At 45.3% G+C, this 26,802-nt stretch overlaps 1 protein-coding gene across 1 annotated transcript; it reads left to right on the top strand.

The window, feature by feature from the left end:
• Positions 1-1,142: 1,142 nt before the first annotated feature.
• LOC101158510 (ephrin type-A receptor 2) lies at positions 1,143-26,802 on the top strand. Its single transcript, XM_011472907.3, has 17 exons — positions 1,143-1,296; positions 1,672-1,742; positions 2,795-3,434; positions 18,779-18,934; positions 19,083-19,421; positions 19,525-19,643; positions 19,819-19,990; positions 20,075-20,168; positions 20,937-20,989; positions 21,063-21,188; positions 21,733-21,918; positions 21,999-22,060; positions 22,175-22,384; positions 22,471-22,620; positions 22,713-22,906; positions 25,353-25,508; positions 26,375-26,802. Exons 1-17 carry the CDS (start codon positions 1,212-1,214, stop codon positions 26,481-26,483), a joined length of 2,922 nt encoding a protein of 973 aa, XP_011471209.1. The 5' UTR covers positions 1,143-1,211; the 3' UTR covers positions 26,484-26,802.

The raw sequence follows: 26,802 nt of genomic DNA, 5'->3' as shown, positions 1-26,802 counted from the left end.
CCAAAAGCCCGCAGAGGTCCAACAGGACGGCTGGAGGAAGTCAGAACCGGCTCATAAGCCACTCGTCCTCGTTTGCCAACAAGTCTTCTTGCTGTCTAAAGATGCGTTCACTCCGAATTCTTCCATTTGCCACATCTTCTAAGAGCGTAAGATCAGCCATTGTGCGTCATTACGCATTGTGATGGAGCATTTTATTTCCCTCCATTTAATTACATCTGACAAGCTGCAGATGTCAGTAATAATCGACGTGGAAATGGGAAATTGTTCAGCAAATGTAATTTCTTGTTGCTTTCTGAATGGTTGAGACATACGCCATACATTGTTTTATCAAAAATAAAACAAACTAAAGGCATATGCATGAAAACCATAATTCCGTGGCTTAGGAAGAAATGTTTTACTATGAAAACAACTTTCCCCAGTGGATAATTAGTACATCTGTCCGTCTGTCTGTCTAATTACACCTATATCTGCTCCACCAGACGGACACACTGACGAGAATGTCAGTTTTGTATTTCGTTTTGTTAACTATATTATTTATGAGGATGAATTGCACAACATGCCAATATTGCAGAACATATTTCACTTTTCTTTTTCCAAATAAGTGTTCATTTGAATTTCTGTTGTAATTTTCGTTTGATTTTTTTTATTTGTTTCACTGCTGATCGATCAAACGGGTGTTGGTGTAGCTGTTAATTGTAAGACTTGCTTTGTGAAGTCTTCATGTTATTTCTGAGAGGCAGGATTGTCATTTTCACTTTCACGTGTTTCTTCCATCTGCCGACGGTGTCGCCGTTTCTCATTTCACCCGTTTTGTGCGTACGCCTGGGTCAGAGCGTGGAGGACCGCACATTTTCCCGTCAAGTTTGCTTTTTATAAATCTCAACTATTGCGTAGAGAGTGGCGTACGCCTTCTTTTGTGCGTACGCAACGTTTATAAATGAGGCCCCAGAACCTGCTGAACATTTTGGGCAGAAACTCTTTTCCTGAATTGTTGCAGAAATGATTTGATGTCTTTCAGCAAAAACCCAAATCAGATCCTTTTGTTCAGACCTCTGTTTGCTGATGGCAGAAGCACATTCCAGGGGGTGGAGTCTTGACCGGGGGGGGGGCGAGGTTTGTGAATGAGCTGCGGGGCGCAGCGCGCGCGCGCACCTCCACTGCGCAGTCCCAGCCAAAGTGCGGCGCGTGCAGGCGCAGGAAAACTTTTCCAAATGGATTTTCCTCTTGGAAATTGGCTTTTCTTCTCTCTGTGCCTGCTGATTACCAGGACTGTAATAACGTTACAGAGTAACGAAGGTGAGTGTCCGTTTGTACCAGGATTCATGCTGCAAACCAACGACCCTCACCCTGCGGACATCCCGCGTGCCATGCGGGAGCGTCCAGGAAAGAAGCTTCGCTGTAATGACTTCCTCAGAGTGTCTGATCCAACAGAGTTCCTCCGGATTCAGACGAGAAAGCTTCTTCCTGAAGTTCATAAGCCTCCAGTCGAAAGTTGGAGGAACTTTTGCGGAGGTTTGGTTCATGTGACGTCACGCTGCTGCAGCAATCAGGCCGCTGAAGTTTCTCCTGATCGTTGGTTTAATAAATCCTTTTCTGATGTGTCTGGAACGAACGTCTGTGGAGATTTCGGTGACATTCCTGTGGGTTCAAGTCTCATGTCTTCCTCCTCAGTGGTGCTTTTGGACATGAGGAAGGTCGGAGGGGAGCTGGGCTGGTTGACGCTTCCGCTGAAGGAGCCCGGGGTGAGTGAGTGCTGCTTCTGTTTTCAGCTTCGCTTGGGAGTAAAGGAACCCAGAGGAGCAGACGAGACTCCTGCAGAGGAGCAGACGAGACTCCTGCAGAGGAGCAGACGAGACTCCTGCAGAGGAGCAGACGAGACTCCTGCAGAGGAGCAGACGAGACTCCTGCAGAGGAGCAGACGAGACTCCTGCAGAGGAGCAGACGAGACTCCTGCAGAGGAGCAGACGAGACTCCTCCAGAGGAGCTGTTCTCCTTCTGGCCTCTGGTGGTTACATAGCGTTATAGCAACACTTGAACGCTAGGGGGCATCACGTAGTGTCTCATGTTGGAGGCTGGAGGGCTTTCAGCCACAGTTTTGTTTTTTGAGCTGAATCTGCACCCCCCACCAGATTGCGCTGTGAGGCATGCACAGACATGCTGAGGTCCCTGAACGTCTCACACAGGTTTCACAGTGTGTGACTGTAAAGCGCTTCAGGCCTCAGAGGAAGGTAGAAAGCACTTTACAAGTGTACGCCATTTACCATTACATGTGTGTGTGTGTGTGTCTGTGTGTGTCTTTAACAAACCTCCATGGGTCTTCCACGTGTCACATGACCACCGTCTCCCTCTTGTCTGTTTTCTAAGCTGCTGCACAGGAATGTTTCCCAGCTGTGCAGCAGAGGTGCAGCAGGTTTTATGTGGTAGTGCTCACTCAACACATTCCTTTGATTAATAGCATTGCGACTGCATGCAGAGAGCAGCTTGTGTCCCTGTGGGGTCCGGGGGGGTTCATCAGCGCTGCTACTTTATAAAACTGCTGTCACATTACTGCCTTCTTGCAGCAGCACATGCATGTGAGCAGCTCAGTTACTGGGACAAGTGAACGTGGAGGGGGTCTTTGTAATTTCAAGGTTGCACCTTCATCCAGATTTCTGCTGTGTTGAACTATAAAGAATTGAAAGAGAGTTTTCCCTACAGAGGACCAGTTCATACTGAGAGTCCTACAACCGTCTCCTGTAGACAAGCGATCCAGTTTGTTTCTCTAATCTCTATGCTTTGTATGATTTTATTTCAGTGGGAGGTCACCCAAAGAACCCTTAACGGTTCTCAGTTCTACACCTACTCAGTCTGCAATGTTGAGGAACGTGAGCAGGACAACTGGCTGCGTACCACCTTCATCCAGCGAGGTGCATCGGTCTCTCGGGTTTTTGTTGAAATTCAGTTTCTTGTCAGAGACTGTAACTCATTTGATGGAGGGTCATTGACGTGCAAGGAAACATTCAACCTCTTCATGTCCGAGTCGGACGCAGACGTCGGTATGACCTTCCGCAAGGGCCAGTTCAAGAAGGTGGCCACCGTTGCCCCGGACAAGATCAGCGGTAAAGGAGAAATGAACATCAACACAGAGACAAAGGTGGTGGAGAGCCTATCTCGGAAAGGATTTTACCTGGCGTTTCAAGACATTGGAGCCTGCGTGGCTCTCCTCTCTGTCCGAGTCTACTACAAAATCTGCCCAGAAAAGGTCATGGAGCTCGCTCTGTTCCCCGAAACTGTGGCAAGCCCCGGATTAAGGAAGGTGAATGGGAAGTGTGTGGACCACGCTGTCGCCGCGGAACTGCCGCACAGCCACTGCTCTGCGGACGGAGACTGGGTGGTGCAAGTAGGACGATGTCTGTGCCAAGCAGGTTATGAGAAGGTGAAAGACTCGTGTCAAGGTAAGGACATGCTCCTGAATATTAAAGTCCCAATGAGTGAAATTTGTTCTGCACATCTGACCCCTCCCCTGGGGGAGCGGTGAGCTGCAGACACCACCGTGCTTGGGAACCATTTAGTGGTTTAACCCCCCAATCCAACCCTTAATGCTGACTGTCAAGCAGGGAGGCATTGGGTCCCAATTTTAGAGTCTTTGGTGTGACTTGACAGTGGATTTGAACTCACAGATTTCCAGTCTCAGGGTGGACACTCTACCACAAGGCCACTAAGTTGGATGTGGTCCTCCTCACAGGGGCTTTCCCTTGTCTGGACAGAACATTTTAGTCAGGGGAACCAGAGTTTGTTTCCCACCTGAACAGATCTTCAGTCTGAAGACACCCAAGTGGACCCTGGTCCAGGACCAGGAACCACTCTCGGACCCATCTTTGGAGGTGGTCTCGGTTTGTTTCCAATTGGACTGAGCTTCGGTTCGCTCTAAGTTTCCTCAGTCATAAATACGCTCCGGGCTCTGAGCGGAACAACTGGACCAACACGGCCACCGTAGCCGGTCGCCACATGACGTAAAGACATTAGGAAGGAAGCAGCAGATGAGACAACGATGAAACACAGCAACTCCTCAAGGCCCGTTCACACCGGGATGAATTTCGCCGGCGATTTTCGACGACGTTTAACGCCTCGTGACTAAACAAAGGGCACCAATGAGAGTGTGCACAACGCGAAAAAACGCCACGCGTCAAAGCGTCCAAAAAAAAAAACGCCTCGGGTTCGTTTTTTTTTTTGACGCCTCGCGTCGAAATCTATTCGACCAATGAGAATGGCGCTTTTGCACACGTGTCTGGAGCTTCTGAAGTTACAGTAAAACACAACTTGGGGGCGGTCAAACACAAAACTGCCTTGCTGAGCACACATACCAGCGAAGAAGATAGACGCCGAGTAGCGTCTACACTGCCGCGAAGAAATAATGACGGACATTCTAAAATATCCCCGAACCAAGCACCAGTTGGAGCTACTGGTGCTGGAAATATTCATGTTTTCTTTGTTTGATTCTGACAAGCGGGTAAATACTTGCTCTCTTCTTCTGAGCGAAAAGCGACTTTAAGAAGCGTAAAGTTGCGCAGCGCCACCTTGTGTACAGGAGTATTTCTGTTTTACATTAAGCGCCATCTAATGTCAGGGAATGAAATTGCATGTTCGCTCGGCTCATCGTCAGCGAAAATCGCCTGGGTGTGAACACAAAAAACGTGTTGAAAAACGCTGGCGAATAACGCCTGGCGAATATTCGTCCCGGTGTGTACGGGCCTTTAGGGTGCATGAAGGAAGACTCCTTAAAACAAATTTTAACGTGATCACTGTTTTCCCAAAAATCTAAATGTCATTGTGATTTCATTTTGATCTTTTAAGGTGGTATTTGTAGAAGTTCAAAGAAACCACATGTGGGTGTTTTGGTCGAAGAAAACATTAAGAAATTGTAGAAGCAGCACCACCATCGTATGATATCTGAATTCTGAACAAAACACAGATGTCGGGATCCTCCTAGTGGCTGATGTTTGTCCCGTGACTGCCTCCTGTCCTGGGGGGCTCTGCCCAGCACCCTGCCTCACAGTTGGATTCGCTTGTTTTGTTGTTGGAAAGTCAATTGATCAAAGAGCCAGGAGGCTGCTGTTCTACCACGGATTAACGTCTGTCGGATTAACCAGTGGGGGGGGGGGTCCTTTGTATACAACATGCTCTGCTGAACCCCCCCCCATCCTTGTCACTGACGAAGGGGCAGCTAACCCCCCTCTTAGTCTCCACCTCTTCTTTACTTTTCTCTTTGTTTCCACAAGTTGCCCTTATCTTCAGCCAGCATGCCCGGGCCGGTCTGGATCTGCTCCGGGGCAGAACCGGGATCATGGAAATTCCTCTAATCCTCGTCACAAACTCACCCTGCAGTTGGTTGCAGATCAGAGTTTTCCCTCCTCTGACCTGATGAAGTGCTGATGGTTGTCAGCACTTCACACACAAGGTTGTGTAAAGTTGGGAGGGATTTTATTTGAACAGAGGTGAGGGTTGGAATGCAAAGGTAGAACAATGAAGCGCTGTTTTTCCTCGGAGGGCTGGTGAACCCCCCCACGTCTCCCTGCTGGCTGGTGCATTCCTGATCAGCTGCTTGGAAGGAGACTCCCAACCAGAGGGGGGAGACCAGCTCCGGTTCACACCCCATCACTAAAAAAATGAAACATCACAAAGAAGCTTGATGACGGGGGGGGGGGGTGTAGATCAGAGCCCAGATGATTGGTTGGGGGGGCTCACAGAGGGACATCTAGTAGACCAGGGTGCTCATTGCGTCGATCACAAAGGATGTGTAGTAAAAGTATAAATATACGGTATATATTTATATATTTAAAAAGAACTGCAGTCAGCGAATCATCATCCTCAGCTTGACTGACATGCAGAACGGCCAATCAAACGCCACTCACTGCGATGCTCACGTCGGCCCCGCCCTCCCTGTGCTCTGATTCTGCCAATGGCTTATGCTCATTTCGTAGTTTTTCTTCCTCCTCATCTTCAGAAAGCGTTCATGGTCAGACTCCTAACCGTGGATGGAGCTGATGACCTTCACATTGTTCTGCACTGGCCTGAGGTCAGTCACTCAAAAAGAACCTGGAACAGAACTCTCCCTCATGGTGAATGAATCTAGATTTGCTTTGATTGTAGGTAATCAGCTGGTGGGTCACATGTTTGTGGGCGGTGACAGTAATAGACTTTAACTCAGCTGTGCTTTTTGCCTGTGTAAGATGGAAGGGGGGGGGGGGGGTGAGCTGGGTTGTCGTATTTTTTGTTGACCGCTTTCCATGATTTATACGCCAGAAAAACCCTTTCTCATGTTATAATCTGACATATTTATCCAAATGTATGCATTTAATTCAAAATAATGTTTTCATTCACTTAAAAATCAAGTCTAAATATAAATATATGGAGTTTGACGGCGTTAATCCTCTTCCTTTGCTGGAAGGCAGAACTTTAACTGTGTGGTTTCTTCCCTTTGAGGTTGAAGGTTTGTCATGTTCAGCAAATGGTTAACTGGAGTTTGAGACTTTTTCTGGTCGTTGTCTGTTGATCCGCTCGTCTGAGATCTCTGGTCTGTCAACCCTTTTAGGGTTAAAGGGGGGGACGGCGTCGTCTTCACACGGACATCACTGCTTACATCAAAGCTCTGAATTGAAAGATAAAGCCGTTTTCAGTGTGTGGCAGAGGGGATGTAAAATACACAATGATGTAATTCCCCTCTTTGTTTGAATCATGGATGGGTTACATGGAGAAACTTTCAGTTCCTGCTCAAGTTTTGTGGCATCTTTTCATAATTCTGCAGAAATTCCTGCTGACATTTTACCTTGGAACAGTTTCCACTCATAACCTGCTTCCATTGGAGCAATGGAATGAGCCTGTCACCCCCCCAACAGGCTGCCCTGGCCCATCCTCTGGAGGTCCAAAGCTCTGCTGTGAAATCTCCACTTTCAGTTTGTGAGGCAAAGGGTCCTTTTTTTTTTTTTAGAGGCTGGGGAAAAACAGCGTCTGAATAGAGGTGTCTGTGATTGATGTGTCTCCTGCCCAACTACTTTCTGTAAACTTGTTTCCAAATTCATCCCACGCCAATCAAACAAACCGTTGGTGACTGGGTTGTCATGTGTCTGCTGACTGCGGTGAGCGACTTGTAGGGTAGCAATTGCCTTGGGTGTGTTTGGTCGTTTTACCCAAAGTAAGTACTGGTTCTGCAAGCTTTTTCTGCCTCTATAAAATCTCATCTCCTCTCTTTGAGCCGCTCGGGGAAGACGGGGGATATCTTCAGCTTGTTGTTTTTTTTGTAGTTTCTTTTCTCAAATCCTGAGGTGCACACTGTCGCCTCAGCTACAACAAACTGAGACAGCTGGGAAGCTTTTCTGTTTAAGTTGTTGTGCTGCCTCCAAAATCACAGAGAGACTGTAATTCTTGGTCGAATTGCAGCTTCTGAATAAGCATCAAATACATCCGGTTTCACGCAGCCTGATGGGACTTTTAGACTGAGAACATTTTATGCCCTTTTCCCTGGTGAATGTCATTTTTCAGAGAAATCCTTGACAGCTCCTTAAGATTCCTAGTGAGACGAATCTGAGCTTGCTCAGTGGGAAGGAGAACAGCTACTTATGTCAGAAACATTTAGTGGAAAATTAACTAACCGTTTTTTTTTTATCATATTAGTTATTCATAACAGGATGATTAGATAAGCTGTGCAGACCATTGACTGTCTGTGAGAACTCAGGAAAAAATGACTGGCCTCCAGTTCCAACCCAATGAAGTCGACTCAGTCGCCATGAAATCTTTCCACCTTTATCCACCTTTGTCATGGTAGGGAGAACATCTCAATGGAAGAGGGGGGTCATCTAAGATAGCACAAGGGTTACGGACCATCAACAAATTAACAAGTGCATGAGATGAAGAAGTTTTTAGATCAAACCCAGAACTAAATGCTTTGCAAAAAATAAAATAAAGTACAATGAAACATTTCCTCAAGTTGTGTCTTAACATTTTTATTTATTTTGCAATGTTTTAATGAGAAGTATTGCAATAGTATATGCTCAATATTTTTCCTAAGTTAAAAGTCTGTTTTTTTCAATAGCTTCCAAACCATGTGACCTGATGATTCCAAATATATGCCAAATTATGGCTCCAACATGGACCATACACACAGAAATTTTACATCAATTTTTGTGTTTAAATTCCAAAGGTTTGTATATACAGTCTGGTTATTATTTTCAATAGCTCCCAAACCATGTGACCCAAAGAGATGAAACCTACGCCGAAATGTGGCACTGTCATCCCAACGTCAGAAACACCAATGTATATTGCAATTATAGATGATGCAAAATGTATATTAATTTTTATATTAAAATGTGTCTGATGTTGGGGTGTCAGTGCCACAGTTCACAATATGTTTCCTCTCTTTGGGTCACATGGTTTGGGAGCTATTGAAAAAATTGACCAGATTTCATATGCAAATCTTTGGAATTTTAATATAAAAATTCATATAAAGTTTTTGTATGGTGTATTTTGGAGCCATAATTTGGCATATATTTGCAATCATAAGGTCACATTGTTTGGAAGCTATTAAAAAAACCAGAATCTTTACTTCAAACCATTTTTCTAACAAGATATCTAGCATCTGTCATTGGAAAATTGTCTTATTAAAACATTGCAAAATAAATACGATTATTTAAACACAACATGAGGAAATGTTTTATAGTAATTTATTTATTTTTGCAAAGCATTTAGTTTTGGGTTTGATCTAAAATCTTCATCTCATGCATTTGTTAATTTGTTGACGGTCCCTAAGAGATCCGCACTGAATGTCTGCCAAATATCCAACCTACAACTAACTTCACTGCAGTTTCTTAACTGATTCTGAAATAGTGTGGTTGGAAAACTTATTCCTATGCTTCTAGGAAAAAGCTTGCATTCCCAAATTATCCTAACGAAGAGGAAAAACCTTCAAAGACCTTTAATGACCCAAAACTACGTAGACTTTTTGTACTCCTAACCTACAGAATGAGGGGTTATGTCTTGCCTTTTTCCAGCTCACATATTAATATGTTTCAGAAAAAAGAAATCCTCTCTGAAAGAATTGGAATGTCTTCTAAAATGAACCCAAGGCCATCTGCCTGCTTTTTTACTGGCTATTTTGTGATCAAATAAGCTGTTTGGAGGTCTGAACAGATTTTTTCTCCACGTTTCTCAGATGCAGGACGAAGCGGCTCTATAAACCGGATGGATGTCTCGGTTGGGAGGGATCAGCTGTAGTTTACGTCTTTCTGCTCGAAATGTGTCTTGTGCTCTGAGCTCTGCGAGATGCTGGTTGTGGTGTGGAACAGAAGAACATTCCTCAGCCCAGGGCCTCTAAGTACAGAGATGGGACGTTGTGTTGGGTGGGGTCAGAGCAGCACGAAGCACATGGTTTTGAACTGTTTGGTGTATGATGCAAGTATTTTCTTTGCCCCTTGCCATCACTCAGCCCCCCCACAGCACACACTTGCTCACTCTGCCGTTGCTGTGAACGGAAACTGGAGGTCACCTAATCCCCGGGCAACTTTGACCCGTTGGTTCAGGGCTTTTTTTGGTCGGTCTGTGCAGAGAGGTCTTTGCTCTGCTTTTGCATTTGATTTCCTTGAGTTTTTTGCCTAGTTTGGTCCCTTTTGGATACTTTCCTCTGAACTTGAAACGGATGGCAGGTTCCCGCTGTGGGCCTTGAAGAGGGTGTGAAGGGTGGATGGAGGAGAGAGGGATATTTATTATATTCAATCAGGCCTGATGAACACCCCCCACTCCCCCAGGGCCAACACAGCTACACCTTTGTAGCAGCCGATATACCCTCCTCCACTTCTCCACCTCAGTAACCATTGGCTCATGTTACCAGCCCCCCCCCCCCCCCCCCCCCACACACACACCGGAGACCCCCAATGTTTACACATCCAAGTACCCTTCATGTTGATGTTCTGCATGTAGACAGATTGACATGATGGACTGCAATTGGAGCTCTAAAAACAGAGCCGCCTGGGAAGGATTGCTATGAGGGATCCGCTGTGATAAGGATCCAGACATTTTGTTTATTTCTTGTTTGGATTTAGTTTTCTTCCTCGCTGACGTATGTCTGACCCTTTCTTTCCCCGCTCTCTGGTAGAGCGAGCATGTGTTTGTTTTACTTGGCCAAGTGGCGTTTACTTGTACCCTGGAGCAATGGTGACCTTATTGCCTTTTAAAAGCTCAGCACTGGACTCTATTTCAGGGGCCCTGAACCACGTAGCCTCATGTCTTTAGGGGTGTGGTGTCGTCACGCCAGCATGTCACACATTCGTCCGTCTAGCCATCCCAGCATGCATTCATCGGCGTCTCATTCATCTTGACTTCTGCCCTCAGAGCCTCTGTGGCTCCTTAACAGGCTGCTGCTACTCCAACACTCTCCAGTGACGAGTCTTTCTTTGCAGCAAATGGCAGACGAGAAAAGCTGCCTAACGCTGTCAAACTGGACCAATCAGAACACGTTGGCCTTTGTTTTTGAGCTCCTTCATCTCAGGAAACCCTCATAGTGCCTTATTCATGTGTGGTCAGCACTGCAGGTGAGCTTTCTGCAGGAGTCTGCGGCCTGCTGACGGCATTTCTGGTGATCGTTCATCCCTTTGCGTTCATTCTGTGATGGGCTGTTTTAGGAAGGAAGCCTGCGTCAGTTGCTCACCTCCTGCTTCCTGTTTGGTCCAACAACAATCCACAACCCTTCCCACTGTCTCCATGAAACCAGGAAGTTTACTTAGTGCAGCTTTTTCTTTTCCTCGAGGAATCCGGTTAAAAGCTTTTTGGAGAGTCAGCTGCTGTGGTTGCACATTGTGTCAGTGTAACTCAATTCCAGGAAACACTGACGTTCACTTTGAGCGCAGAGATGGTGGTCAGGATCAAAGCTGCACCTACAGCCCTCCTGTTGGTAGGGATGGGTTCCGTTAAGGTTTGAACGGTACTACTACTCTTATTGATACGGTATTTTAACGAGACTCTTATCGATACTTTTTGAGGATGAAAAATAATTAAATAACAAATTGAGAACATAAAGTCTTTTATTTCCTCCTTACGGAACAACATTGTTTTTTTAACAAAACATTTTACTTTATACATGATAATGTTCCAGTACAAACCGGGAATGCACGTGGATGTGCTGGACCAGAGGTCGCTAACCTGAACCTCTCAAAGAGACATTTGGGAGCCGCAACACTAGATGTGTTAGAAAAAAGGTTTTTGCCGATGTATAGTGATAGTTCATTTGGCAATACTTGTGTTGATTTAAAATGTTTTCATGATATTTATGTAAAATATTAATTTAATTCTTTAATTATTTGTATTCATTATGAGAGTGATGTTTCCTTTGATCTTTTTTCCATTTTTGCACAACCTTGAATAGACTTTTCCATCTGTCAAACACCAGAGTTCAGATGAATGAGATGATGGAAACAAATTCACTTTGATGCAGACTCCATCTATTTATTTATTTTTCTTTAAATCCAGTAAACCCAATAAATTATATTTATTTATGGATGACAACTAAGCCTGGGCGAAAAATCGATTGAATGAAGGAATTTGAATTTTTTGTTATGGGCGATTTAAAAAATAACTAAATCGAGTTTTGGTGTAATGCCGCATTTTTGGGTCCCCAGAGCTTCCGTAGCGTTAGTTTCACACGGCGTTATGGCAAGCGGCAAACAACAGCATCATAGCACACAGGAAACAGCGACAGCATGGCTACCGGTGAGAGAGGAAAGTTTGTTCCCAAGAAAGGATTCAATCCTCTGTTGATGGAACTGGTCTGGGTTTACTGATGGGGAGGAAGAGGGGTTTTAAGATTACTGTGGACTTCCTGTGACGTCATTTCCGGGTGAGCTATTCCCAGTGCTAGTCGTGTGTGACTGCTGTCCTCTTGTTTGGCATTAGCCTTACTACTATTGCTTACTCTAAGGGTTATCTGGGTTAATATTCACATCTAATACTTTTTATTAGCGAATTCACCACTGTTAAACCGCTTGCTGTTCACTTTTCTCATTTTGCTAAATAAACCACTTCTCTTTACTTAAACACCGCTAGCCTTAGCTTAGAACCTAGTATGGCCACCACCACTCCTTCCGCCTCTCCTCCTTTCTCCTGCCCCATGTGCCATATGTTTAGTGATGATCCTGCCTCCTTTAGTGAAGATAGCGGTAGTTGTGTTAAGTGTAGTCTTGTGTTAGACTTGGAGGCCAGGCTGGAGCAGTTAGAAGCGCGGCTCCGCACAGTGGAAGCTAAGCCGGCTAGCCAGGTCGTTACTCGTAGCGCGGGCCGCGCCACCAGGGCTAACTTAGTTAGCACCCCAGCGCCCTCCCAACAGCCGGGAGACAGTCAGGGGTTTGTACCGGTTGGGAGGAAACATAGTGCTAAACGCAAAAACTTAGAGCACCCGAGACTCCACGTTAGTAATAGGTTCTCCCCCCTCGGCGACACACCCGCTGAACACTCAACTCTGGTTATAGGCTCTTCTGAAGTTAGAAACGTGGAGCTCCCAGCGGCTACAGTCAGGTGTTATCCGGGGGCCAGAGTTGGTGACATCGAGGGGAACCTTAGGATGTTAGCTCAAAATAAGTCCAGGTTCCGTCGAGTCGTGATTCACGCAGGCGGTAATGATGCCCGACGGAGACAGTCAGAGGTGGTTAAGTTAAACGTAACTTCGGTGTGTAAACTGGCTAAGACGATGTCCGACACTGTAATTTTCTCTGGTCCCCTGCCGAACTTAGTCAATGATGAAATGTACAGCCGCTTTTCATCATTTAACCGCTGGCTTTCTAGATGGTGCCCAGAAAACGGCGTTGGTTTTGTGGATAACTGGAGCGCGTTTTGGGGGAAGCCCGGTCTCATGCGGAGAGACGGCGTCCATCCCACCCGGGACGGTGCCGCTCTTCTTTCTAGAAACATTTCTGCTAGCCTTAGTCTGACAACCTGACAATCCAGAGACGAGACCCGGGCGCAGAGCAGCAGTGGAAAACGCTCCTCTGAGCCTCCCTTAGGGTTAGTGCCGGTGCAAAACCCATGCAGGGAAAGTCAAGCAGGTCCGAGCTTTAGCTTATGTGCTGAAAGACAAATGAAAGGAGCGCGTCATAGAAACCTTAAAGTGACAGACAGCAGTTCTCACAAGCAGAATTATGATGTCATTAAATGCGGTTTATTAAACATTCGATCCATTTCCTCCAAGTCCCTCTTAGTCAACGAGTTAATTACTGATAAAAACCTTAGTCTTCTAGCTTTAACAGAAACTTGGCTCCAACAGGATGACTATGTTAGATTGAATGAAGCAACCCCCCCCACTTATGCTAACTATCAGAAATCCAGGATTTCAGGGAAAGGAGGTGGTTTGGCAGTAATATCACAGTCTAGCTTACTTCTCAGCCCTAAAGTTAAAAATGCTTATAATTCATTTGAAAACATCATATTGTCTTTAAGTCACCCAAACAGGAAAACTCCAAAACCTGTTTTACTCATAATTATTTATCGCCCCCCCCGGCCCATATTCAGAATTTTTAACTGAGTTTTCCGACTTCCTATCGACTATTGTCTTAGATTCTGATCAAACTATAATATTAGGGGATTTTAATATTCATGTTGATGACCCCAGTGACTGTCTAGGAAAGGCCTTTGCAGCTTTATTAGATGATGTTGGTTTCACCCAAAGTGTGAATGAACCCACTCACTGTCATAAGCACACCCTGGATCTTGTTCTAACCCATGGGATAGAGATCAGCCAGCTGAGTGTCCTTCCTCTTAACCCCATCATTTCTGATCACTTTCTGATTACCTTCCAGTTTACATTAGAACATCCTTCTGCCCCAGTGAATAAGAAACAGCTTAGAAGAACCTTAACTGACCGTTCTGTGTCTGAGTTTAAACACACAGTTCAGCCAGTACTTAGTGATATTCTGAGAAAATACTGAGTCCAGCTCCCATAGTATCAGTCCTAGTATAAATGACCACTTTGTTAATGATGCCTTACAAGCCCTCAGGAGTACACTCCATGTTGTTGCCCCCTTGAAACCTACGTTCGTCAGACAAAACCGAGTAGCACCGTGGTTTAACGCTGAAACTCGTTCTCTTAAACAAGAAACCCGTAAGTTGGAAAGAGAATGGCGCCGCTCCGGTTCAGAGCAGTCTCTGGATACCTGGAAACATAGCCTATTAAATTATAAAAAAGCTCTGCGTAGAGCTAGAAGCCAGTACTATTCAACCTTAATATCAGAGAATGGAAACAATCCAAGATTTCTTTTTAGCACTATTGCTAAATTAACTCGCAGTCAGAGCTCAGTAAAACCACATGTTCCTGTTTCTCTCAGCTCTGATGATTTTCTTACATTTTTCGACAGTAAAATCTCAAATATTAGACATAAGTTAAATCAAGTTATTCCTACTATCAGCCCAGAACAGGCTGAAGCGGTAGAAATGGAGGCATCCATAGAAACCTCTGTAACATTAGACTGCTTCACTGCTGTGGATCAAGTGGAAATAACATCAATTATTACGTCCTCCAAATCCTCAACGTGTCTGTTAGACCCAATTCCCACTAGACTTTCTAAAGAAACTTTTCCCCTAATTAATGATCCCATATTAACAATGATAAATGCCTCTCTGGAAACTGGTTACGTGCCACAGTCTTTTAAATATGCAGTTGTTAAACCTCTTCTGAAAAAGCCCAGTTTGGATCCTAGCATCTTGGCCAACTATAGACCGATATCAAACCTGCCCTTTATTTCTAAAATCCTAGAAAGAGTTGTAGTTAAGCAGCTTTACTGCCACCTACAGGACAACAGCCACTTTGAAGACTTTCAGTCGGGGTTTAGACCTCACCACAGTACGGAAACTGCACTAGTTAGAGTCTCTAATGACTTGTTATTGGCCTCAGAAAAGGGACTACTTTCTATTCTGGTCCTGTTGGACCTCAGTGCAGCCTTTGACACTATCGACCACAGTATTTTACTCCATAGATTAGAGCAGGACATAGGGATCAGAGGATCTGCTCTCCAGTGGTTTAAATCCTATCTGTCTGATAGGTATCAGTTCGTTAATGTAAATGGAGATTCCTCTCAGTGCACTCGAGTCAACTATGGAGTCCCACAGGGCTCAGTCTTGGGACCGATCCTGTTTACGCTTTATATGTTACCCCTAGGAAACATAATCAGGAAACACAGCATTAATTTTCATTGTTATGCCGACGATACGCAGTTGTATTTATCCATGAAGCCTGACCAGAATGACCAGATAGAGAAACTGAACGCCTGCATCAGTGACATCAAGACCTGGATGACAATTAATTACCTCCTCTTGAACCCAGAAAAAACTGAGGTCATTATACTTGGTCCTAAAAACCTCAGAGATGCTCTGTCTGCTCAGATAGTTTCCCTGGATGGTGTAAGTATAGCCCCCAATTCCACAGTTAGAAACCTTGGGGTTTTACTTGACCAGGATTTATCATTTAAGGCTCACATATCTCAGGCGTGTAGAACTGCCTTTTTTCACCTGCGGAATATTGCTAAGATCAGAAACCTACTTTCTAAGAGTGATGCTGAAAAACTCATCCATGCATTTGTTACATCGAGGCTGGATTACTGTAACTCCTTGTTAGCAGCGTGTCCTAAGAGTTCCTTAAGAAGTCTCCAGCTTGTTCAGAACGCAGCAGCTAGATTGTTAGCTGGAACTAGCAGAAGAGATCACATCACTCCTGTGTTAGTTTCACTCCATTGGCTCCCAGTTGATTCTAGAATTAAGTTCAAGATCCTCCTGTTAACCTATAAGGCCTTACATGGAATGGCCCCGTCCTATATTAAGGACCTCATAGTCCCTTACCATCCAATGAAAACACTTCACTCCCTAAATGCAGGACTGCTTGTGGTTCCTAGAATTAGTAAAAGTACGGTTGGAGGTAGAGCGTTTAGCCACCAAGCCCCTGTTTTATGGAATAAACTCCCAGCTCATGTAAGAGAGGCCGACTCAGTTTCTACATTCAAAGTTAGACTGAAAACATTCCTCTGTGGACAGGCTTATTGTCAGACTAGTTAGTATTCAGAGATTATTTAACTTAATGTTAGTTTGTTTAAATTAAACTTAATAATAACTATTTCTTTTAAAAGGCTGCTAGAAGTTGAAGCTGGGGTAACTATGGTGCTCTGGGGTTCTGTCCTCTTTCCTTTTTTACTTCTACCCTTCCTCTTCTCTATTCTTGATCATAATTTATCATTTAGTTCTCCATGCCTCTGTTTGCTGCAGTGATTCATGTATTGTCCCTCTTTTCCTCTTTCCCCTCCTGGGGAGTGGGAGTGCTTCCAGACTCCAGTTGGTTCATCCGTGCTCCTGTTCCTGACCGAGTACCTCGCCTCTGCTCCTGCTCCTACACCTGGCTGTGGTTCCTGTCTCCGGCTCGACTCGCGCCTTTGACTGTCCCCCCCCCCCCCCCCCCCCCCCCCAACTCCATCTGGATGAAGCTCGTCTGCTGGACTTTTATATATGTAGTTGTAGATTTAGATAAGTTCATTCTTCTCTAAGATTTCTGGTAAATCGCCTGTCCGTCCTGGGGGAGGATCCCTCCTTCATGTGGACACCCCTGAGGTTTCTTCGTTTTTTCCGGAATCCGTTTTTTTTGGGAGTTTTTCCTTACGGCGAAGGGGGGTCTAAGGGCAGGGATGCCAGTATAGCTTAGTCAGTTTGTTAGTTCATTTTAGTATTTTCCTATTGAACTCTTTGTATTCATGATCCTTTTGATTTCATGTTTTACTTCGAAGCCCATCGAGACGACTGTTGTTGTGATTTTGGGCTATACAAATAAAATTGAATTGAATTGAATTGAAGAGCCCCCCCCCACGCTGCAACATTTGCCTGAAGCCCATTGCAGTCAAAGGCTCTGACTGGCTGTAGCGTGGCACGCGCTCAGTCCTCTGACACACGCAGCGCACGGACACACACACACACATAGTCATTCTACAAGGCCTCTATAGTTAGTTCATTAGTTAGATAGTTAGTTGTCTAATTGTTACTGTTATTTGTTAATAAAGAAGACTCATTGTAATTATGAATGTATTCATTTGCGACGCGTTTATATCATGTGGGACACAGAAAAAGCGACTTCTCCAGTACCGATAGCAGAACCGTTGATTGTTGATGTAGGTTATTCTGAGAGAGACGCCTTCAAAGTTGTTCTGCGACAGTTTTTTTCAAGGATTTTGGAGATGAAAGGAAGATTAGAAAATGGGGCAGAAAGTGTTTAGTTTGGAGGGGTCTAATCCTGCTACAGGAGTGACAGCAGCCTTTTTGAGAGGAGAGGACTGAATAAGGTTGGTGATGAGAGGGGACAGGCAGGGAAGAGGAGCTTTGACCAGAACTGTAGGAAGTGGATCAAGTTGACTGCTAGAGGATTTCGAATGTTTAATTAGCTCAGCAATATCACTGACTGATAGTAGAGAAAATGATGAGAATGTGTGATGTGGGTCCAACAGGAATGAGGGAGCTGGAGCGGAGCCAGGATGTACTAAGAGTTCCTGATGGATGTTCTCTATTTTTGATCTGAAGAAGGAAGCCAAGGTGTCACAGAAGTCAGAGGTGTAACGGTGGGGTGGTAGTTGGTTAGTAGGCTGTCACTTTGGAAAAGAGGGGAAAGAATTCCCTTCACATGTGTTTATTAAAGTGGAGTAGCATGCTGACTTGGCTTTAGAGATGGAGTCCTTATAGTGGGAGAGGTGACTGATGTACATGTCCCTGTGTACGGAGAGACCAGCTTTTTTGTACAGTCTTTCCAGTCCACGTCCTTTAGCTTTTAGTTGTCTGAGGGAGGGGCTGAACCAGGGAGCAGTGAGCGAAAAGGAGACCCTTCTGGTTTTAAGCGGAGCATGGATATCCAGGATGCTGTCATGATGATGTGAGACAAGTTCATCAGGTGTGTGGAGGGTGTCAGTGCAGGGAAGGTCAGTGATGGGGCGGCCGTGGTGCAGCGGTAGGGCGGTCGACCCATGATCGTAAGGTTGCAGGTTCGATCCCTGCCTTGCACGCCCATGAGTCAAAGTGTCCTTGGGCAAGACACTGAACCCCACCTTGCCTCTGGTGGTAGGCGGGCGCCTGTGTTTGGCAGCAGAGCGGCCACCAGTGTGTGAATGTGTGTGACTGTAAAGCGCTTTGTCCTTGTAGGAAGAAAGGCGCTATATAAGTATACGCCATTTACCACATGGGATGAGAAATGATCCAGGTTAATCTTATTGATTTTACGGTAGGTAGTGCTGCGTGGGGGGGTTGATCCAGCGGATGCAATATTCACATCAAAAGTTACTAGGGAGTGGTCAGAGAGAGAAAGGGGATCCACTTCGCAGCCATTTGGCAAGACACCAGAGCAGCAGACAAGGTCTAAAATCGGTCCTGTGGTGTGGGTGGGAATTGTGATGTGTTGATGAACACCAAAACTCTCCAAACAGGATATAAAATCTGTGGACTTCTTGCAATAATCACAGAAATGCCTGAAAGGGTCTGAACTTCCCTCAGCTAAAGAAGATCAGCATTAAACAGATTCCGTCAGTTCCAGTCCAAATCAAACTGAGACTCACCTTTAGGTGTAATCATGGATCCAGACCTGAACCCATACTTCCCAGGCTGGAAAACTCGTAACTCAGTGGTGCTCATGTGTTTGTGTCTATTTTCCCTAAAAGTTGAAAAGCTTACCTGATCCCTGTATTTGTGAACCAGTTTATGTTGAAACGCCTTGGACCGAGTTTGACTGTTCCTGGTGAAACTGTCACTGCAGGGTGTCAGCCAGGCTTCTTCAAGGCTGAAGCCTCCAACAGATCGTGCGAGGCTTGCCCTGCCAACTCTCAGGCTCTGGTCTCTGGAGCCCAGTTTTGCTTCTGCAAGGATGGATTTTATCGAGCACCAACAGATCTGCGCACAGGGCCCTGCACAGGTGAGAATCCTACATGCATTGAACTGCTTTTCTCTGCATTTGCATGCTGGATTAGTTTTTCTCGCATCAATACTTTAAATACAGATTCCTTAAATACGTCTTTGTGTTCCTCAGGTATAATTTTGTTCTCCAACCTTTTATATTACAGGCCTCCCCTCTGCTCCCCGCGACCTCATGGCCTCCACCCAGCTCCCGTCAGGGAAACTGCTCCTCTCCTGGAAGCCGCCTGAAGACACTGGAGATCGGGAGGACATAACCTATAATGTGGAGTGCCAGCGCTGTGACGGTCCTGTCTGTCAAACCTGCGGAGAGAAGATCCGCTACGAGCCTGGCAGCGTGGGCCTCACCGACACCAAGGTGCTAGTGAGCCAGCTGGATGCACACCTGAACTACACCTTCACTGTGGAGGCTCTTAGTGGTGTATCTCAGGTTCTTGAGGAGGAAATGCCATCTTCCACCTCCATCACTACATCTGTGCTCTTCACAGGTGAGCAGGACCAGCAGACACAGGTCTATGGAGCATCTCATTATGAAGAACTGATTTCATTACTGATGATGTTTTTCATATTTTAATCTCCTTTTGTCATCAGATCCCCCAAAACCTATAAGCATACAACTGGTTGAACAGACTCCCACCAGTTTGTCCCTTTCCTGGGATGTCTCCCCTCGTTCTCAGCCAACCAGCTATGAACTTACCTACCGCAAGAAGGTGCACCACGCTTGATTGTTTCCCCCAAAGTTCCATAGACTTGAACGGGGTAGTTCTTGTAGGATCCGCATTAACTAATGTTCAGTTCTAAATGTATTTTAAAAGAGACATGCAAACTTTCCACTCTTATCTGGGGTTCGGAAGTGATGTTGGTTAACCTTTTTGTCCCTGCCAGGACGATAATCTGGATAAAACGACCTACATTTGGCTTAAATTGGAGAAAAACTACGCTCAGATCAAGGATCTGGCCCCGGCTACTGCCTATCTCTTCAGGGTTCAGGCTCTCAGCAGTGATGGCAGCCACGGAGGCTTCAGCCAGGAGGAACAGTTCGAGACCTTGTCTGAAGGTAAAAAAGAGAACAATTCATTATTTCCTGACATCCTTGTTCAGGGTTAGGGTCTCGCTTGAATGTCCCTGCTTTTGTTTTTAGAACACCATAGCAAGACAGCAGTTATCCTGGCTGCTGCGGCGGGAGGAGCCAGCATGTTGATCCTTGTGCTTGTGGTTCTGTTTGTGCGCAGACGGTGAGTAACCGCTGCTCCATCAAAGGCCTCCACCACTGTTTGGATTTCTCATATTTGGTCTTTGCTAAGCCTCTAAAAACTCCTGCATCCACTTTCTCTGGTTTTTTTCAATACCCGCTTCTCTAGCTGAATCCGAGAACTCACCTGGGTTGAATCTGTCCCGTCATCGGTCACTGACCAAATCAGCTCTGAGTTAAAATTTAAGTCCCAAATTTGTTCTCTGCATTTGACCCATCATCCCCTGGGGGAGGGGTGGGCTGCAGTTACAGCCGCGCTCCAGCCATTTGGTGGTTTAAGCCCCAAATTCAGCCCCTTCATGCTGGGGGCTTTGGCTCCCATCTTTAGAAATTTTGGTCTCAGACTTGGCCTGGATTTGAACTCACAACCTTCTGGTCACAGGGCAGACACTCTATGACAAGGCCAGTGAGGGGCACACCATTGGTCATACCATCTGCTTGGATGCTTCAGTGTAAACGTGAACTTCCTCAGTGGTGGGAAAACTCGCAGATGCCCATATAACACCCTTCAATTCATTCCTAAATGTTTCTTCATCTCTAAATTCATTTTAATGCCAGGAACACTTCAGAACATTCACATGATGGAGGTCCGCTCTCGGAACACTTTTTTGAACAAATTGCTTTAGGACTTTCAGCAATTTAAGCATAAAGCTTCAATGGTCGCACTTGCAGCTTAGCATCTTCAGGGATTCAGCTTGCACACATGCATTATCATAGATATTGTCTAGTTTTAAAATATCCTGTGTTTCAGGAGAAGAAATTCTCACAGGCAGAGACAAGACGACACTTACTTTTCCACCCCAGGTAAAACCGCATCTTAATAAACTGACAGTTCGTGGAAATGTTCTCAGTGCAGTTTTGTGTCTTTGACATGCAGAGCAGTTAAAGCCGCTGAAGACGTACGTGGATCCACACACATACGAGGACCCCAACGTAGCTGTGCTGAAGTTTGCCACAGAAATCCCCCCCAGCCATGTAACAAAACAGAAAGTCATTGGAGCTGGTGAGTGACACACCGCTGTGAAAATCTGCCGCAGGGCTTAAGATGTTGAAAGAGCTTTCCAACCCACAGATTCGCTGTTTATTTTGTGTGTTTTTCACCGTTTAACAGGCTGAATGACAGTGGTTTGCAAGATTAGCATCAGTTCTCACACAACAAGTTGAGACAGTGTCTGTTGTGCGTCAGGTCTGAGGAATGTGAGGGTTTGAAACCAGGTTTCAGCAACAGGACGCTGGGAAGCTTTTCTTTAAGGAAAGGCTCGTTCAAGTGTGACCACTTTTACTCTTTGGACCTTTTTCAGTGATCAACTCCCATGATCACGTGTGCAGCGGCCTGCCTGCAAAACACAGGGCAGTCTTTCTTGCAGCACCACGCCAAGACACACCTTTGTGAGAGCACCTCGGGCAAAACAGGCACAGAGACTTCCTGATTTTGTCACTGTTATACAGCCAAAGCCTGCAGCAAGAAACCCGAGAAGATTCCTCACATCCATTTACTGTTGTCGTTCTGGATCTCTTGTTCTGATAAAGACTGTGCCTTTTTGCAGGAGAATTTGGAGAGGTGTACAAAGGAATTTTAAAGGCTCCAGGGAAGAAGGAGTTTGCAGTAGCTATCAAGACGCTGAAGTCCGGATACTCTGAGAAGCAGAGGCAGGATTTCCTGAGCGAGGCCTCGATCATGGGCCAGTTCTCCCATCAGAACATCATCCGTCTGGAGGGCGTGGTTACCAAATGTAGGCATTCCTGCCGTTAAGCTTGTTTTATATTGTATCATCATTTGTAATATAGTGCGTCGCACTGGGTTTTTGTGCAGTTAAACATGCTATGATAGTGACTGAATACGTGGAGAATGGAGCACTGGACAAATACCTGAGGGTGAGTCCACCTGTTGTTCCTGCCCTCACTTTGTTGTTAGCTGATTATGTAAATGCTTGAAAGGGAGGTGATGACATCATTTGATATAAGAACAACCCTTCTCTCTTCCTCTAGAACCACGATGGAGAGTTTTCCTCCTTCCAGCTGGTGGGCATGCTGCGTGGAATCGCAGCTGGCATGAAGTACCTCTCAGACATGAGTTACGTTCACCGGGACCTGGCTGCTCGCAACATCCTGGTCAACAACAACCTGGAGTGCAAAGTGTCTGATTTCGGCCTGTCCCGAGTGCTGGAAGATGATCCTGAGGGGACATATACCACAAGTGTGAGTAGATATGGGCCTTTCTCAGAGCATGACCCACAAAGCATGTCAGGGAGCTCACAGTTGGTTATGTCTGTGTTCTTCAACAGGGAGGTAAAATTCCCATTCGCTGGACGGCTCCAGAGGCAATAGCCTACAGGAAGTTTACTTCAGCAAGTGATGTTTGGAGTTTTGGCATCGTCATGTGGGAAGTCATGGCGTTTGGAGAAAGACCCTACTGGGATATGAGTAACCACGAGGCAAGCTAACAGTTAGAGTTAATTTCTTTCAATGGCACTTTAGGATAGGTAAACAGCTGCCCTAAAAAATCTAATGATGTGACCAACTGCAGGTGATGAAGGCTATCAATGAGGCTTTCAGGCTGCCTGCACCCATGGACTGCCCTTCAACTGTCTACCAGTTGATGCTGCAGTGCTGGCTGCAGGATCGGTCAAAGAGGCCGCGCTTCGGAGACATCGTAAGCCTGCTGGACAAGTTGGTGCGCAGCCCCGACTCCCTGAAGACCATTGCAGACTTTGATCCACGGTAAGATCTGTTTGGTAATCAGCCATCTGGGTTAGGGTGAGGTTTTCTTTAAGCAATGGTCACCAGAAACACCCAAGTCCTCCACCAAAACAGTTGGAACAGGGAAATTTGGCCTCTTAAATGGTCCTCAGTGAGCTTGTATGTATGCACAGACACATGAAACATAAGAGGGAATAATGGGCCGGGGGTCCACGGTGGCCAGGATTGTCAGACTGAAATGTGGTCATCGCCAGGCCCCCGGCCCATGTCAACAGCCCTCATCAAGTGTTTATGCTACTACTGTAGGATTTCTAACAGTTAGACTGTGGCGGTGGGACGGCAGCACATCAGACAATTTTGGGACCTTAGAGACCCTCCTATCAGTCAGTTATCGTGCTGCTGCCTTCCTGCCACCGCATGGCCTCCAAATGTGCATTGGCGGCCACTGCCCGATGTCATAAAATCGTCCAGTCGCCGCTCAATTCGAACTTTGCCGCTGGCATGTAGAAATACAACCACTGTCTCCCGTTGACAAATGCCGGTGTGTGGCCACATGAAGATTTTGCTGAAAAACAGGCTTTTTGCTTTCAGCGTGGTGGCCTTTTGGCATATGTGATCGTAGTCTAAACGAGAATGTCTCAACAAGGGATCCATATCAATCTACTCACCTTCTCTGTCTTATCACTAGGGATGGGTATCGTTAAGGTTCTACGGTACTACTACTCTTATTGATACTGCTTATCGATCCAGTATTTTGACAATTATAGATACTTTTTGAGGACGAAAAATTAATAACAAATTTATTTCCTCTTTATGCAACAACATTGTTTTTTTTTTAGAAAACATTTTACTTTATACATTTTTCCAACTTGAAAAGTAAAATACATGAAAAAATAAGTTATTTAAAGAAAAATAAACAGCAATGTTTTGACATATTGCTGTCATGATGAAAATATAAACCAAATTAAATGAACTGTTCACTCTAAAATAAAATGCAGTTGCATAGGGCAGCAAACGTTGCTCGTTTTTGTTGTTGGAAGTTCTGCATATGGTGCGTGATTTGAACTATAATAAACACATTCATCATTGCTAATAATTTACTTTTCTGCGAGTCCTGTGTTCAAACTTCAAGGGCTTCTGGGGGAATTTCCATAGCATTCATTTCCATTACAAGCTGCGTGCGTTCTTTTTATTTTTTTATATTTTTTAACTTGTCCTGTCCAACAGCTAGGCAGACAGATGAGAGCTGAGGGCCTCTTGTGTTGGACATATTTTACTTTAACAAGTGGGGTTATGAATCTTCAGACTAACCAAAGGTATGTCTGAATAAACCCCTTTTGTAATTGAGGCCAAACTTTATTCATTTTAATCATGTTTGAAAATCTTTGGTGTTGGACCGGACGGAAAAGGAAAGAAGGGAAGAAGAGGGAGGGATGTTAGAGAGGGGGGGGGGGGGGGGGGGGGTAGGAGGGTGATCATAGGAAGGAAGGGTAAAACCATGAAGCAGCATAGAGCAACTAGTTTCTGAATGGTTATACTCATTACGGTGAGGTTCAGATGTAATACAAATCTAGAAGGCCGGGGCCTATCCACACACACACTCACATGTTATAAACACACCTGTTGGCTCCAAAAAAAATGTCCTCATGTCAACATGTACACAATACAGATAATGTTCACACACGCATACTTACGCCTTGCGTGCGGATTCTTGAGTGCGCCAGAGACTTTTGTGTGTGTGTGTGGGGGGGGGGGTTGCAAGAGTCCCGACACCGCGACTCTTGCTGCTTCATCACCACGGTGATCACTCCCACACCGTCACAGCTCTACTCCAGAGCGGTTTAATAAAGACCTCTATTACTGTTCTCTTTCACTCCGTCACAACAAACATGAACGTGTGCCCCCAACACTTGTGCACGCTCTCACTCGCTCTGGCGTGGCACGTGCTCAGTCCTCTTACACACGCAGCGCACTGCTACACACACACATACTCATTCTACAACACCTGTATAGTTAGATAGTTAGTAGCTAGTTGTTACTGTTATTTGTTAATAAGGAATACTGCGTTGTAATTATGAATTGTATTCATTTATGCAGCCGGGGGATTTTGTGTTTGGCGACAGGGGTGGGATGGGGTTGCGGGGTTTGCGGTTAACCGTGACACCGTGACTCTTGCTGCTTCATCACCGCAGTAATCAAAAACCCCACACTGTCACAGCTCTAGTTTATATCTTGTGGGACACACATACACTAAAAAGCGACTTCTCCAGAACCGATAGCAGAACCGTTGAGGTCAGATCTTACCGATACTGAGGTCTTGAAGAATGTTGCCCCGGGGCTCGTTCAATTCCGGGGCTCGGTACCCATCCCTACTTATCACCCCATCATTTCTGCCTGAACATGAATCTGTTTTTGCCGTGGTAAACTCTGCACATCAGAAACATTTGTATTTCCTTTCCATTGCCAGCATTTCAATCCGTCTGCCAAGCACCAGCGGCTCGGACGGTTCTCCCTTCAGGTCCGTGTCCGAATGGCTGGAGTCCATTAAAATGAACCAGTACATTGACAACTTCACATCTGCTGGGATACTCACCATGGACCAGGTCTTGCAGATGAAGAATGAGTATGTTTGTCATCTTTGTTCCTCATTGAATCTAAAACTACAATCCTAAAAGATTTCTTGCTGCATATCTCTAGAAGCAGAAGTCAGAATTTTAAAATGTAGGACTGGGCTCATTTGTGGTGGACCAGTCATTGTAGGTCCAAGACATGCTACCTGCCTTGTGGATCGATTCTTCTTGACCTCCTAAAATCCTGGTTTTGCCCGTTTAGGTGAAAATGCTCTTTAGCTTTGAATGCAGATGCAAAATCCCATCGAGAAAGAACTACTTGAGAACATTTGGGACCTGATCCATTTGGACCATGACCACAAGAACATCCAAAAAATAAACCCCTCAGTCTCTGTAAATGCAGGCCTTCTGGGCAAACTGTAAAGACAAACCCTTTCAAGTATTTGTTATGCAGCCGGATGTCATTTCATGGCTCCATTCTACCATGGTAGTCATGTGGTAGCACTCTTGGAAAGCCACCAGTTATTTATGATGCACCCTTTTGCCAGACAAGGGATTCATGGTAAGCAGGGAGAATTCTCGTTAAGTCGTTGAGGCTGTAATTAAAACTTTGGCTAGAAACTTGTGTATGTGTGTGCAAGGCTGTAGCTCTACTAGTGAGGAGCAAATAAGCCAGTATTACCTGTTATTGTCCAAGATGAAAAAAAAGGGGCAGTTTAGAAGCTTGGAGCGGACCCCACCTTTTCAGCAAGTTGAAGCTAGACTGGACTGGAATCGGCTCCAGGCTGGTATTTCATCACTCTGAATGAGTGGGTGATTACTTCAAGACACGACAAAGCAGGAGGGATGTGTGAAAAGTGTTGGACTGAAGCCAAAACGCCAGAGCAGCGGCTCTTTAACACTCTTCTGTCTTTTGCAGGGACGTCAAGAACATTGGCGTGAGGCTCCCCGGCCATCTAAAGAGAATCGCTTACAGCATCTTGGGTTTAAAGGACCAGACAAGCACCCTGAGTGTGTTTGCAGTGTAATCCCAGCAAGGAGGACAATCCAGACCAGCCGCTGCAGCTGGCAGCCTTTTTTACTCTTAGCTTTGCTCAAGCTGCAGGAATGGTTTTGAAACTGCTCTTTTTTCCCATTGAATTGATCCAATAGTCTGTATATTTAAATATCTATTTTTTTATTGTACATGCCTTGTTTTGGATATATCCCAATGCTAGAATAGGAGGATTTTCATCTTTTCCTTTCATCATCAACCTTTTGTAACCTGCTTCAGCTTTGCACCAGGAATCCAGTGTCCTGTTTCTGCAGAAAACGTACGAGGGATGATGATATTTACAGATTCCTTTG

Source organism: Oryzias latipes, chromosome 7 (assembly GCF_002234675.1).
Source record: "Oryzias latipes chromosome 7, ASM223467v1".
Classification (NCBI taxonomy): domain Eukaryota; kingdom Metazoa; phylum Chordata; class Actinopteri; order Beloniformes; family Adrianichthyidae; genus Oryzias; species Oryzias latipes.
The sequence above is the reverse complement of the archived record's forward strand: the minus strand, read 5'-3'. Positions and strand labels throughout refer to the sequence as shown.

Bases quoted from the DNA above. Each gene is read 5' to 3' on its own strand.
- LOC101158510 (XM_011472907.3), top strand. From the start codon at position 1,212: ATGGATTTTCCTCTTGGAAATTGGCTTTTCTTCTCTCTGTGCCTGCTG. The intron at 19,422-19,524 runs GTGAGCAGGACC...TTTTGTCATCAG, and splicing joins TACATCTGTGCTCTTCACAG to ATCCCCCAAAACCTATAAGC. The intron at 22,907-25,352 runs GTAAGATCTGTT...TTCCATTGCCAG, and splicing joins ATTGCAGACTTTGATCCACG to CATTTCAATCCGTCTGCCAA.